This window comes from Carcharodon carcharias, chromosome 5 (genome assembly GCF_017639515.1).
Source record: "Carcharodon carcharias isolate sCarCar2 chromosome 5, sCarCar2.pri, whole genome shotgun sequence".
In the NCBI taxonomy this organism is placed as follows: Eukaryota; Metazoa; Chordata; class Chondrichthyes; order Lamniformes; family Lamnidae; genus Carcharodon; species Carcharodon carcharias.
The window spans coordinates 133,897,405-133,911,749 of NC_054471.1; the positions used below are offsets into that span (position 1 = coordinate 133,897,405).

The window sequence follows — 14,345 nt, forward strand, 5'->3', positions numbered from 1 at the left end:
ATGTTTATAATGTCACCACACAGATAAACCAGGAAAAATCATAGCTCCTTCCCATAGGTACAATGAATATATTCATAAATTATGAACAGAGAGATAAAGGAATGGGCAACATAACGAGCATGGGAATGTGGTGCATCTAGGAGTAAATACAACAGTTAGAACAGATAGTGTAAGATTTGTGGGTGATGACACTAGCAGCCAAAAGACCAACAAACTGGGAGCAACAATACATGTGACTGAAATTCTGAAAGCTTTATGCAAAAGGATTAACAGCATACACGATCTAATGTATCCATCTATATGTAATATATATAACATATGTGAGTGTTGTAGGAGGCACCTTGGCCAGCTGCCCCCAGGGCAGATGAAGTAGGTATCCAACTTTTGCTTTCATATTTTACATTTCTCATGTTGCTAGAATGCAATCAATCAATTATCCAACAATTAATTGCATTCAGCTTTCAGGCCATTGAAAATTTGAACCTCCTTAGCAATTTCCAACTTTGGGTGATAATGCTAAGGTCGTAAGAAATAGGAGCAGGAGTAGGCAATTCAGCCCCTTGAGCCTGGTCTACCATTCAATAAGATCATGGCTGATCTAATAGTGGACTCGACTCCACTTTTCTGCTTGCCCTCACCCCCATCACCTCTACCCCATAACCCTTGACTTCCTTGTAGATCAAAAATCTGTCTAACTCAGCCTTGAATATATTCAGTGGTGCAGTCTTCACAGCTCTCTGTGGAACAGCTTAAGTACACTCAGAGAAGAAATTCCTCTTCATCTCCATTTTAAACGGGAGACCCCTTATTTTTAAAATGTGCCTCTTGGTTCTAGACTCCAGCCCAAGGGGAACAATCATCTCAGCCTCCACCCTGTTGAGCCCCCTCAGAATCTTATATGATTCAATCAGATCACCTCTTATTTTCTAAACTCCAATGACTATAGGCCAAATGTGCTCAACCTTTCCTCATAGGAAAAACCCTTCATGCCAGGAATCAACATGGTGAATCCTCTCTGAACCTCCTCCAGTGCAATTATATCCCTCCTTAAATATGGAAACCAAAACTGTATGCAGTATTCTAGATGCACTCACCAATGCCCTGTACAGTTGTAGCAACACTTCCCTACTTTTATATTCTATCCCCTTTACAATAAAGATCAACATTCCATTTGCCTTCTTAATTACTTGCTGTATCTGCATGTTGACTTTTTGTGATTCATGTACAAGGACACCCAGATCCATCTGTGCCACATCATTCTTCAGTCTCTCTGCATTTAAATAATATTCTGTATTTCTGTTTTTTTCCTGCCAGAGTAGACAACCTGCCAAAGCTTTCCCACTCACTTAATCTATCTATATCCCTTTGCAGACTCTTTGTATCCTCTTCATAATTTGCTTTCCTATCTATCTTTGTATTATCAGCAAATCTGGCTACAGTACACTTGGTCCCTTCATCCAACATCCAAGTCATTAATATAGTTGGAAATAGCCCAGCACTGATCCCTGTGACACTCTGCTAGTTACAATTTTCTAGCCTGAAAATGACCCATTTATCCTGACTCTCTGTTTCCTGTTAGTGAGCCAATCCTCTTGCCATGCTAATGTACTACCCCAACATCCTGAGCTCTTACCCTTTGTAGTATCCTTTTATGTGGCACCTTATTGAAAGCCTTTTTGAAATCCAAATACACTACATTTGCTGGCTCCCCTTTATCCACCCTGCTTGCTACATCATCAAAGAACTCTAATAAATTTGTCAGAAACAATTTTCTTTTCATAAAACATATTGATTCTGCCTGAATGTATTATGATCCTCTAAATGTCCTGCTACTACTTCCTTAATAATGGATTCTAGCATTTTCCCAATGGCAGATGTCAGACTAGCTGGTCTATAATTTCCTGCTTTCTGTCTCTCTCCTTTCATGAATAAGGTGTTGTATTAGCTATTTTCCAAACTTTTGGAACCTTTCACAAATCTAGAAAATTTAGGAAGATTACAACCTACATCCACTATCTCTGCAGCCATCTAAGACATTAGAATGCAGGCCGTCAGATCCAGAGGAATTGTCAGTCTTTAAGCCCCATTAATTTTCCTAGAATTTTTTCTCCAGTGATTGTGACTGTTTTAAGTTTCTCCCCCCTTTGCCTCTTGATTGTCTATTATTCTTGAGATGCTTTTTGTGTCTTCTACTATGAAGACAGATACAAAATAGTTGTTCTGATAATGAAAAGAAGTATGTCAAAAGATGTATTTTGTTTATTAATAACCAAATTGAATACACCCAACCAAACATGGACATCAGAGGAAAATCCTGGAACTGTCAGAAATCTGCAGGTAATGAGACATAGAAGAAATTCTGTCTCTTCTTGCAAACTAACTTCCAAATATCATCTCACAAATAATAAAAGGAACAGATGTACTTCAGAACCCTGGACTGCATATCTCAAATTGATTTTAACATGCAAACTGATTGTTGCAGCAAGTATTTCTTCTTACCATTATTCCTATTTCTGGTCTTTCTCAGTACTGTTCTTAGCTAGGCTGATACTGAACCAAGTGCAAGGACCACCAGTTGGCTCTACTGAGTTATCATGAGTCTCTTAGCCCAAAGTGCAGCATGGGACTTCCAGGTCCCAGGAGATCTCTTTAGCAATTGTATCAGCACTGTAGCTGTGCGTGCAGATCACCTATCTGAGGAGGCACCTGAGGTGACTGGAAAGTTCACATGACCCCATTGTGATGCCTGCCATCTGTTTCTGGTTCTCTAAGATAGTCCTTAGTAGCTCCAATCAGCATTCTTTTTCACAGTAGTATTCCAGAGATCCAAATCCATAGGTTTGAGGCCCAGGGGAGGAGTTTGTGCATCCTTAGCAACCTCTATCCAGATCCCACTTTCAAATTTGGCTCCTTTGGTATCATGAAGGAATTGAGTGAAAGAGTGTCACGCATATAAAAAACTCAAAAAATGTGAGGTTGTTAAACATATTTCACTACAAAAGGAATCCACGGGGCCAACAAGGTGTAACTCAAGTGTCATAGCTACCTCCCTCCATAAAGCATGCACTGTGTACTCTGAGCCTCCATCTTTAGCCAGCCTACCCTTCCTGCTCTATATCTCTCTTATTGAGATATGCACATCCAACTGACAGAATTTTCTGCTCACTTCTTTGATCCAGCTGCGATCCTTCTTGCCTATATAACCTACTCCCAGTGTTTTAGCCCCTTTGAGCAGTAGCAGGTTTAATATCCCAGTTTTTCATTGGAGTTTTTTTTTCTGGCCACCATCTTTAACTGTTCTTCCTGGCCTCCAATGCACTTGCCTCCTTACTTGCCCTAGAACTTCCATCCCACAGAACTATCCCTCCATATTCACCCTTTCAAGTAATTTTTCTATCCTCCTTTCTTCAGGGCTCATTAGGAGCCAAACTTTTGATCTTGCGCTATTTTCAATCCCCTTCCCTTAGTGCAATTAAGACGTTGCGGGGGGCTCTTTTTACACAGCTAGCATGGATCTGCCTGTTTAAGTTAGCTAACTGCCCTAATAGTGACAGAGTCATTGCTAACTCCTGGAGGTAGATTCTACTTCTGTTCAGATGGTGCCAAAATGCAGTCAGAATTTTGTATCCATTGTCTTGTTTTAAACATATAATGTATATGTTTTTACAAACCAGCACAAGCACTGATTTAATATAAAAAATGCCAAGGATGATTTACAAGTTTATATAAAATTGCCTATTCGGTACCAATAAAAAGAGAAAGAAGATTTATGAATTGTTCAACTGATCTGAAAATTTAACAGCATTCTATCCTACTATAACAGTGAGGGGCTAGTAGTTGGAAAGGGGCCATTGTGACTCCTGCCACCTTTAGGGAGGGGAGGAAATCTGAGTGTATGAGGCAAAGATCAAAAGATTTTGTGAACAGACAGAGAGAGACAGAGGGAAGGTGCTTTTGCTGCCTTTTACAAATGTTACTGATTATTTAATACACTATTATATACATTATATTTGGGGTTCCATCTGTTTAGGTGGGTCCTCATGCTATGATGTCATCCCCCTTTAAAGACCATAAGATATAGGAGCAGAAATTAGGCCCTTCAGCCCATCGAGTCTGCTCCGCCATTCAATCATGGGTGGTAAGTTTCTCAACCCCATTCTCCCGCCTTCTCCCCGTAACCTTTGATCCCCTTACCAATCAAGTACCTATCTATCTTGGTCTTAAATACACTCAATGACCTGGCCTCCACAACCTTCTGTGGCAATAAATTCCATGGATTCACCACTCTCTGGCTAAAGAAGTTTCTCCTCATCTCTGTTCTAAAAGGTCTCCCCTTTACTCTGAGGCTGTGCTAGTCTCTCCTACTAATGGAAACATCTTCCCCATGTCCACTCTATCCAGGCCTTTCAGTATTCTGTAGGTTTCAATCAGGTCCCCCCTCATCCTTCTAAACTCCATTGAGTATAGACCCAGAGTCCTCAAACATTCCTCATATGTTAAGCCTTTCATTCCTGGGATCGTTCTCGTGAACCTCCTCTGGACCCTCTCCTGGGCCAGAACATCCTTCCTGAGATACGGGGCACAAAATTGCTCACAATATTCTAAATGTGGTCTGACCAGAGCCTTATAAAGCCTCAGGAGCATATACATGCTTTTATATTCTAGTCCTCTTGAAATAAATGCCAACATTGCATTTGCCTTCTGAACTACCGACTCAACCTGCAAATTAACCTTAAGAAAATCCTGGACTAGGACTCCCAAGTCCTTTTGCACTCCAGATTTCTGAATTCGCTCCCCATTTAGAAAATAGTCTATGCCTCTATTCTTCCTACCAAAGTGCATGACCTCACACTTCCCCACTTGCACTATGAATAGCTGAGCAGAATTGTTTAGAGAACGAGTTTTTATAAAACACATTCCTAACCAATTGTATTTTTAAAAGCCACTTAAAAATAAATCAATTTTGTAATTATAAAGATAGCATTACTTATTAGCAATCATGAGATAGGTGAATCCCAGAAGGATTAGAGTGTTGGAAAGGCCCAGCACATTCTCCTTAATCTTCTTGACATTCCTATTTCAATTTCATTTCTGTTTATATATAAGCTGGCATTTAATGTGGAGGTGGTAACTTCACCCACCGGCCGCAAAGTTGGGGCCAAGCCCATCTCCACCAATCCTGGACAACATGACTGGATTTTACAGTTGACAGGCAATTAATTGCTGCAGGTCATAGTGTCCACCCCCACTAAGGCAGGAAGTCCCACCTCCAAGAGTTGCCACCCAATCTGCGGGCTGGCAGCTCTTTAGGCCCAGCAGTGCCATTGGGAACAATGGTTACCTTTGGGAATGCAGCCGATCCCCAACCAGGCATATTGTTGGATACTAGAAAAACAGATAAGTAGGGCAGATTTGCCAAGGTCAGTCAGGCAAGCCCCAGTGAGGGGGTTGGGGGAAGGAGGGGGGCAGCAATCAGGAGGCTTAAGGATGATCATAGCAAGCCAGCCCTTTCTATTGGGGGTGCCCTCTATGGGCCACATGCTGCCTGAACAGAAGGGTATCCCAAGACACATTCAGACCACCAGGGCACACATTGGCATCCTCACCATATGGAGTGGACAACACTAATGCTGATAAAATACCACAGCAGCGGGAAGAGGCGCTTAAGTGGCCCTTAATTGGTCAATAATTTATTAAATCTACCCTTCTACATTCCTGTAATTTTTCTGATATCAAGCATACATTACACTAATGATATAAAACACCCATTATTATTTATTACCAACTCCCTGCACAATTAACTCACCTCATATTGTGTTGGAGTTTTTCCATGAAAATTAAAATGTAGCCCTTTATTTACATTACATATATAGAAAATAAATACAATTAGCAACTGGTCCTGAAATGTATTGACAGATGTGGACTCCTTTTTGTTCTGAAGTTTTTAATGTACCCAGGCTTATGGACTATAACATGCTCATGGAATGCCATATGTGCCTATAAAGCACAATTCCCTCCCCCCCACCCAACCTTGAACCATCTGTTGTTTTACATATCAAACATATAACAGACAGAATGTGGCAATCTTTTATTTTTGATGAAATATTGTTTACCTTTAAAGTCTTCATTGCACATTAACATTGTGTAATATTTACTTAAGCACTGCCACACATGTTTTAAATTCATTATTTACAGTCTTTGCCTTTTGGCCGTTTGTCAAGTTCCGTAATTACTGCATGGTGAAAGCAATAGCTTTAAGTATCTGGCTGTGGACTATGGTTCTGAAAGAGGAGTGCATACTGTGTGGAAAGTCTTTTTCTGTCAGTATTGGTCTCTTTTCTTAATAGTAATGTAGCTATCCATTTACAGATGATTTAGAATAGAGATCCAAAGGTCCTTAACATGGTTTTAATTATACATACCTCACTTTTTAGTTTGCTTCCTGAAAACCTATGAATAAAATACATGAATAGCATTATTAACTCCTGAATATAAATAGTTAGGCTAATGAAATGCAGGGGCAGGAGAAGGGCAGCATTGAGGTTTGACCCACATTTCTCAATTAACTGAAATTCAAGAAATATGCATTTTTTGTGCCCATAAATATAACATTTCCAATTAAGATACATTTAAAAATTCTGTGAAACATCTTAAAGCATTTTTCTATATGAAATGTGTATTACAAATCAAAGTTTCTGATTTTGTTGTTATTGTTTATGAACAAATAGAGCAGCATTCAGATGATCAACCGCCCTATGGTCAATTGTATTGCGATTTCTCTATTGAAGCAATCAGTCCTCATGGAGTTTATTACAGTCATTTAAATCATCAATTTTAGGGCACTTCAAATTTTCACAAGTGATGCAAAACCACATCAAGGAGTTGCTTTACATTGCTTGAATTTCGCACTGATTGCAATGTAACTTCTAATATAAATGTTTCTTTACTCACTGGATTAGCTGGCATTGTTGAATAGATCATAAAGTCCCACATTCAATTCTCATACTATGATGAATTAGTTGATCTCATGCAGAGCTATAGCTTGGCCTCTGGACCAAGGAAGGAAAAATCAGGCAGAGCTGCTGCTCCTGTTTATAATTTAGTAGGCCTTGGTCGATATTTGTGAATGTCTCAACATGAATGTTAGAACAGGGTCTGACTTATGTGCGGGCTCACATGGGAAAATAGGCTGGTTGCACTCAATGCCTATGCTCATACAATGACTGCTTGCACGAGATCTCAGATGACAAATGGTACTTGTGAAACCATGCCACAGTGAAGAGCAAACATGTTCTTGAAGGAAGAGGATAAAACGGGAAAGAATTGGAAGCTAAAATATACAATGCTAAACATCAAGAAGATTCTAACTTATCTGCTAGCCTTTACTTTCTAATATTTAATAAACAGCTGAGTGGGCTGTCAGTTCTTAGTATGATTTAAAAGTTCAGCAAGTGAAACTGGGTACAGCATTTGAACACACATATGCCCAAAGCTTCGTTTTCCCTGGGCAAAGAGCAGTACTAGGCTGTAGATTTTCTTCAGAGAATGGTCTTAGCTCAGCGAAGTGCATGGGCACTTTGAAAATGTCTGATTTTGCACCAGCTAAGTGTTAATCTCAAAATAATATAAGCCTGAGGGTGTGTCAATTTACCATAAGTGGAATCATACATTTTACTATGCTACATTTGCCAGTTAGATTGTGAATCTGCCTTTCAAGTTATACTGCCACTTTAATATCCACATTCCTCACTGGTAAGTAATTGAGGGAAATAACATTGATGCATTTAAAGGGAAGTTGACAAACATGTGAGAGAGAAAGGAATAGGAGGTTATTCAGATAGGGTTATATGAAGTAGAGTAGGAGAAGGCTATGTAGAGCAGAAAATCCAACACTAGTTGGGCCCAATGGTGTATTTCTGTGCTATGCTTTCCATTAATGGCAGTATCATTGTCCCCCAATTGAGTGCCGTTTACTTGTGCCGGCAGCACAGCGCAACCAAGTTCGCATTTGGTCTTGCAGGAGATCCCAAAAGTAGTTAAACGCATCCTGTTAGATCATCTGTGTCATTCACATACAGAGTGTTCCACTAATATCTGAGAATAGGCTGTCACAGCCCAGAAACAGATTGCACTTTGTTTGATGTCAGTTATTGCACTAATCCTGTTAGCTTTCACCTTAGCAAATATTATTTAAGTTAGGATAAAGCTAAGTAATAAAGTGAGCTGATTGCACTAATAATCATTTTCAACCAAGGAGGGAAAGGATTTTAAAATGACATGTTAGAGAGGAAGAATTTACCTTGTCAAGCCTTTACCAGAGTAGACCGAATGGTAATATGCACTGGTCTCTTTGATGCCAATTCCATAATAGTGGTATCTGCAAGACAGTCCACGATTTCTAAGTTACCTTTGTTTTAAGCCAATAAGGAAGCAAGCTACTACAATATCCGTCTAAATCAATGGCTTGCGTCAATTCCCTTTGGCCTGCGTGACCGCGAGCCTTTCCACGATCTTGTTCCACTGTCACATAAGGAACTGGGGAAGGTAACAACAGGTTTGTGACGCGAGGATCGGGTTTAAAGGCAGTGGATTCATTTTGACGGAAGCTGGTGATAACATCAACAGATTGATGTCATCTCCGTTAAAATGACTCGAGAAAGTTGCCGCTAACAACTCAGATGATAACTTTCCAGAGCGTTTCCAGGTTTGACAATTCTATACGAGTGAAGTTGATCACATTGGCAACCGAAAGAAACAGAGCTTACCCAACAATGATATCTAAGTGACTCACTTTGAGTGCCCTCTTGTTCCAAGTCTTCTGGTGGTGAGGAGCGGAAACTTCTGGCGTATTGTCTGAAAAAAAGGGAAGATCTAAAAGGTTTTCTTTTTGAAGAAATAAATAGATTTTAAAAATCTTGATATCTTTGCATGATGCCTAAACGAAGACTTGGAAAAAAATTGCTTGCCCGTTATCAATATGTAAAACAGGTAGTTTCAAAAGTAGTTACTTTAATATAATTTGTTATGCAACTCAGCTGGTTCGGGATGAAGCTGGAAGATGAGGCGATGTAGTTCAAGTTTGGTTGTGTACAGCTCGTAATAAGAGTTTCGATTAAAAGCAAGCACTGATTTTATTCTTCGATGACATTAAATCGATGATCAAACATGCCTTACCTTCCCAAAGGTGGCAGCGCAGGCTGGTTCCAATTTCTCTTTCCTACAAAAATCTAAATAATGAGCATAAAGGATACACCTGGGTAAACAAACCCCTTCACACACGATGTAGTTTTCTTCCAACCTGACAAGGACATTAACAAAATATGAATCCGTTAGTTAGGAGCATTAACCACACCTGGTGACAAATCTAGCCCATACCTAAAGCAATTCAAACCTGAGGTGCTGGGGCTGTGAACAGCACTTTGCTTTGGATTGTTTTAACGAGTTGGCCAACAAAAGAACGGATTGAATTTAGCTCTTTATTAAATATATCGCCATTTCGTTCACACTGGATTTTAAAAATATATATTCGCAGATCTGAAGCCGGCGCCTGAGAGGGTTCATTAAACCCAGTAAATATTCTGCTGTTACCAGTTTGCTCAGTGTCATGCCGTGTCCTTACCACTGCAGAGTGAGCTGGGTCTGCTTCTTCTTGTCCCTGATGATCTGAGTTATCGTTTTCTTCTGACATCGTTGTTTCTCGCTCAAGAATGCTTTACCTTCAGAAATACTCCCATCCTCTTCTTCAGACGATGCGATTTCGTTGCAGTTTTCTGATTCTAGTGGAGAACAGCGAACCATCAGACCCTCTTTTAGCGCAATTCATTCGGGTCTATTTATATTTATTTCTTTCACAGTTTATTTTACGAAAAACATTGAGTTACCGCGTCCATCGGGGCTTCAAGAGTTTGATTCTACAGTGCTGTAATGAGCAGAATTTTACATTGTTTGCTGAAGATGGCAGATTCATTTCATCACGGCCTCTTTGTTACCTTTTATGTCGACATTCTATTAGTTTCAAAAACAAGTGTAAAGTAAAAATTGTGATTCTATAAAGAGCTTGGTTCCATTCAAACACAGCAAATTGGGTCTTATTCAAAACTTTAAACCCGAGTGTGCAGTTGGCGCGGTTTTGATGCTCTTACTAGGACTGCACATAATTATACAATATTAGGCTGGTTAATTATTTTTTGAAAAATATCACTTCAAGGATTCAACGTATTTGGCCCTGATAATATTTTGACTGGGGTTTATTCCGGCTTTCTAAAAATTAACACAATTACATATTGAGGTTTACGTCTTCCTCTTGTTTGTTTTGCTAATCTTTAATAGTGATCGTGTGATTGCAACTCAATTAAATGGAATTGCAACTTTAGACCCCGTGCATTTGACTCAAAATATGGATAATGCGTCTAAACGACTCCTTTCCCAACAAGTTATTTGAAGCGTGCATAACAGCACCATTCTTTGCTGCAGGTTGTTGGTGTGACTGACAGAATCCCACCTGATTTAATGCCCAGATCAGTCCCTATCTCCTCCTCTCCACAACCAGGCGACGACACCGAGTTCTTCCCCAGCTCTTCACTGCCGCCGCAATCTTCCGAAAACGAAGCCAAGTGTTTGCTGATCAGAGTCATGTAGGACTCGTCCTGAATCCGAGCCGCTAGCTTGTGTGGAGGCTGCAGGTGAACCACGGATGACCCCTGGGATTCAGGTATCCTCTTCATGGGCATCTTCATGGCGAACGTCAGAGAGAGAGTGTATGGGCTGCCCGAGTCTCCCCCCACCCCCAACTTGTAACTGGGCGCCGCTGGGATCAAATCAAAGACTCCTGATCTCTCTGAAAGGTTGGATAATGATCAACCTCCGGATCCTCACAAAATCCAATGACAAAATCCTCAATCTGATCTTCAATATTCCAATCGGAAAACATTTGGGTTTCCTCACCACTGTCAGTCATCACTTTGAGATCATTCCAGTCAGTGGCTGTACTAAAGCTCCTCTGGTGTCGTAAATCATCCCCGTTTTCAAATCCGAGATTAACAATCTATAAAGCAGCGCGCACAGTTACAATAGCTCTTTAAACTCCTCCTAGCACGCCTGTTTGTTTGCACAACGCAGATATCAAAAACGAAGTCTGAAATAACTAGCAGATGGGTGAATTTGATCTAAAGAGCTCTTACTGTGAAGTTGAGCACCTCAACCTCGTGAATTAAACCCACAATTACGTCCTGGTGATGAATCACGCTTATTTATCATTTAAAGGAAATGTGGAGAGCAGATCCCCCCCAAAAATATTAATGATTAACTGGAGGGAACAATCATTTCTGATTGTGCTTTTCAGATTTGTATTTATCATACGTTTTTTATATCTGGCCGTAGATAGCTGAACCCATGGTATAAGGATAAAGAGTGGCTTTGAAAGAATCAACATATTACTGACTTTCAAAAAATATATACGGAAATATTGTTAAAGGCTAAAATAATGTTGCCTTTCATTGGAACAATGTTCTAACACAAGATTATCACAGATGGTAAATTAAAGAGCAAGCAACATACTTAGAATTCATTTCCTATCTCGCTAATCGATTTTGTATCTACTTTTCACTTTGCCCGTCACTCCTATCCATCTTGCACCATTAAATACCATGGTGAGTCATTGCTTTTTCCGTTAATACGGCTTTGATTTCTAAAACCTGCCTTCCTCGCACCTATTACTTAACTTTTCTCCTCTAACATTTTTATTTCCTCCATCTTTGGCCTTTTTTGTTTGTTCTGTGATCTGATTATTTTATCATTTCTTGGACCTTTAGATCCATCATGATTGGTGCAACCCATGGGTGGAATCTTGTCAACTTGATACCTACCCGGAGCAGAGGGCCCAGTTTTAAGTCAGGACCCCAATTTCCTAATCCACTGTCATTCCTGTTGTCGAACAGGGATTTGGCACCACCCCTGCCCGGCAGCACATGCCCTCAGTTTCTCCTGCCACTGATGTCAATGACCCAGATCTTCCGGTCGCTGGTGCTGCGCACGTTGACGCTGCCCACAAAGATTTCTGTGACCCGACCCTGTTACGTTTTTTTTAGGCAGGGCTTCCGATCCTGGATGAAGCATCAATGGATCCGTGCAGACATCCATGAGGATGACCGTTGAGTGTGAGAAAAGATGGACAAAGAGGAGACAGGCCTGCTTTTTGTGGCAGTAGCTGCCATATTCATAAGTTTTTAAAGCTTTAAATCTTTCGGTGGATTAGTGAGAGGATGAGTGGGTGGGTGAGTTGGTGGTTAGTTGGTGGGGGCATGTTCAAGTGTGGTCAGGGGCATAGTCAGGTGGGAAGGTAGTTGGGTTGAGTGGGGCTGTAACTTGGTGGGGAGGTTGTCAGGTGGTGGGGGGGTTTCATTGGGTGAGGGATGGTAGTCGGGTCAAGGGGGTGTGATTGGGAGGGGGGTGGTGGCTTGGTGTGGTGCTCAGTTCAGTTACACTGACTAATCACTGTTAAACCAGCATAACATTTCCTGAGTAAGAAGCCAAGTAAGTACTACATATCTGGTCCAAATCTCTGACACTGAACTCAGCATCTGGAACACTCACAGAGGGTCCCAAGCATATCCTTTTATTCCTTTTCCCCTCGTTTATTTTTTTATCAGCCCAATGGAGGTTTAAGCTTCCTGGGCAATTTTTGCACATGTGTACATGCCAGGACCTCCGCTGGGTCCTGACGCGCATCTCCCAACTTACATCCCATCCTCACTTATCACCCCACCAGCCTCCGCATTCAAAGGATCATCCTCCACCATTTCCGCCAACTCCAGCATGATGCCACCACCAAACACATCTTCCCTTCACCCCCCCATCGGCATTCCATAGGGATCGCTCCCTCCGGGACACCCTGGTCCACTCCTCCATCACCCTCTACTCCTCAACCCCCTCCTATGGCACCACCCCATGCCCACACAAAAGATGCAATACCTGCCCCTTCATTTCCTCTCTCCTCACCGTCCAAGGACCCAAACAATCCTTTCAAGTGAAGCAGCATTTCACTTGCATTTCCCCCAACTTAGTTTACTGCATTCGTTGCTCTCAATGTGGTCTCCTCTACATTGGAGAGACCAAACGTAAACTGGGCGACCGCTTTGCAGAACACCTGCGGTCTGTCCGCAAGAATGACCCAAACCTCCCTGTCGCTTGCCATTTTAACACTCCACCCTGCTCTCTTGCCCACATGTCTGTCCTTGGCTTGCTGCATTGTTCCAGTGAAGCCCAACGCAAACTGGAGGAACAACACCTCATCTTCCGACTAGGCACTTTACAGCCATCCGGACTGAATATTAAGTTCAACAACTTTAGGTCGTGAGCTCCCTCCCCCATCCCCATCCCCTTTCTGTTTCCCCCTTCCTTTTCTTTTTTTTCCTATAAATTATATAGATTTTCCTTTTCCCACCTATTTCCATTATAAAAAGAGAAAAAGAAAAAAAAAATTATTTATTTATTTTTTACATCTTTTATGCTCTCCCCACCCCCACTAGAGCTATACCTTGAGTGCCCTACCATCCATTCTTAATTAGCACATTCGTTTAGATAATATCACCAACTTTAACTTTAACACCTATGTGTTCTTTTGTATTATTGTTGTTGACATCTTTTGATGATCTGCTTCTATCACTGCGTGTTTGTCCCTACAACCACACCCCCACTCCACCTCTCTCTCTCTCTCTCTCTCTCCGCCCCCCACACACACATCTTAAACCAGCTTATATTTCAACTCTGTCTTGGACTCGAACTCAAGTTCTGTTGAAGGGTCATGAGGTCTCGAAACGTCAACTCTTTGCTTCTCCGCCAATGCTGCCAGACCTGCTGAGTTTTTCCAGGTAATTCTGTTTTTGTTTTTGTTTTGGATTTCCAGCATCCGCGTTTTTTTGTTTTTACATCCCATCGTGATGATCCAAATACCACCGTTCCCTTCCACTCCCTTTTACACGCTAACCCACTTCCCACTGACCTCCAAGTCACCCCACTCCTTTTGCTGCTCCCTCCCGCTTTCTCCTCCTCCTCCCCACTTCCCACTCAAGCAGCGAGTGGCAAGCAGGCAACACAGGAGATGGAAAATATGGGCGGGAGGGAGCGCTGAGTGGAAAGTATCAAGAGCAGCGTCGTGTTTTCTTTGTTGTCTTTGGTTTACGCCAACTTTGATGCAGGCAATCGCTGTCAGTGATGTCGCAGCATTGCAACTGCATGAGTGGAGAGTGCACCATCTACAGTTGCAAATGCTGACTAATTTCTATGCCTTGAATAAAGGACAGTGGGTGGATTCACAAGGTAGGAGTGCAGGACATCAAGGCCCACTC

At 41.4% G+C, this 14,345-nt stretch overlaps 1 protein-coding gene across 1 annotated transcript in view; it reads right to left on the bottom strand.

Annotated features, from left to right (window-relative positions):
- Positions 1 to 10,736, bottom strand: part of rfx6 (regulatory factor X, 6) — a 102,950-nt gene extending 92,214 nt beyond the window's left edge. The window contains exons 1-6 of the mRNA XM_041187401.1: positions 10,502 to 10,736; positions 9,620 to 9,776; positions 9,175 to 9,298; positions 8,792 to 8,853; positions 8,300 to 8,377; positions 6,423 to 6,450 (exon numbers count right to left, since the gene is read on the bottom strand). Coding sequence (XP_041043335.1) covers positions 6,423 to 6,450; positions 8,300 to 8,377; positions 8,792 to 8,853; positions 9,175 to 9,298; positions 9,620 to 9,776; positions 10,502 to 10,736 — 684 coding nt within the window. The remainder of the gene's footprint in view (positions 1 to 6,422; positions 6,451 to 8,299; positions 8,378 to 8,791; positions 8,854 to 9,174; positions 9,299 to 9,619; positions 9,777 to 10,501) is intronic.
- Positions 10,737 to 14,345: the final 3,609 nt, after the last annotated feature.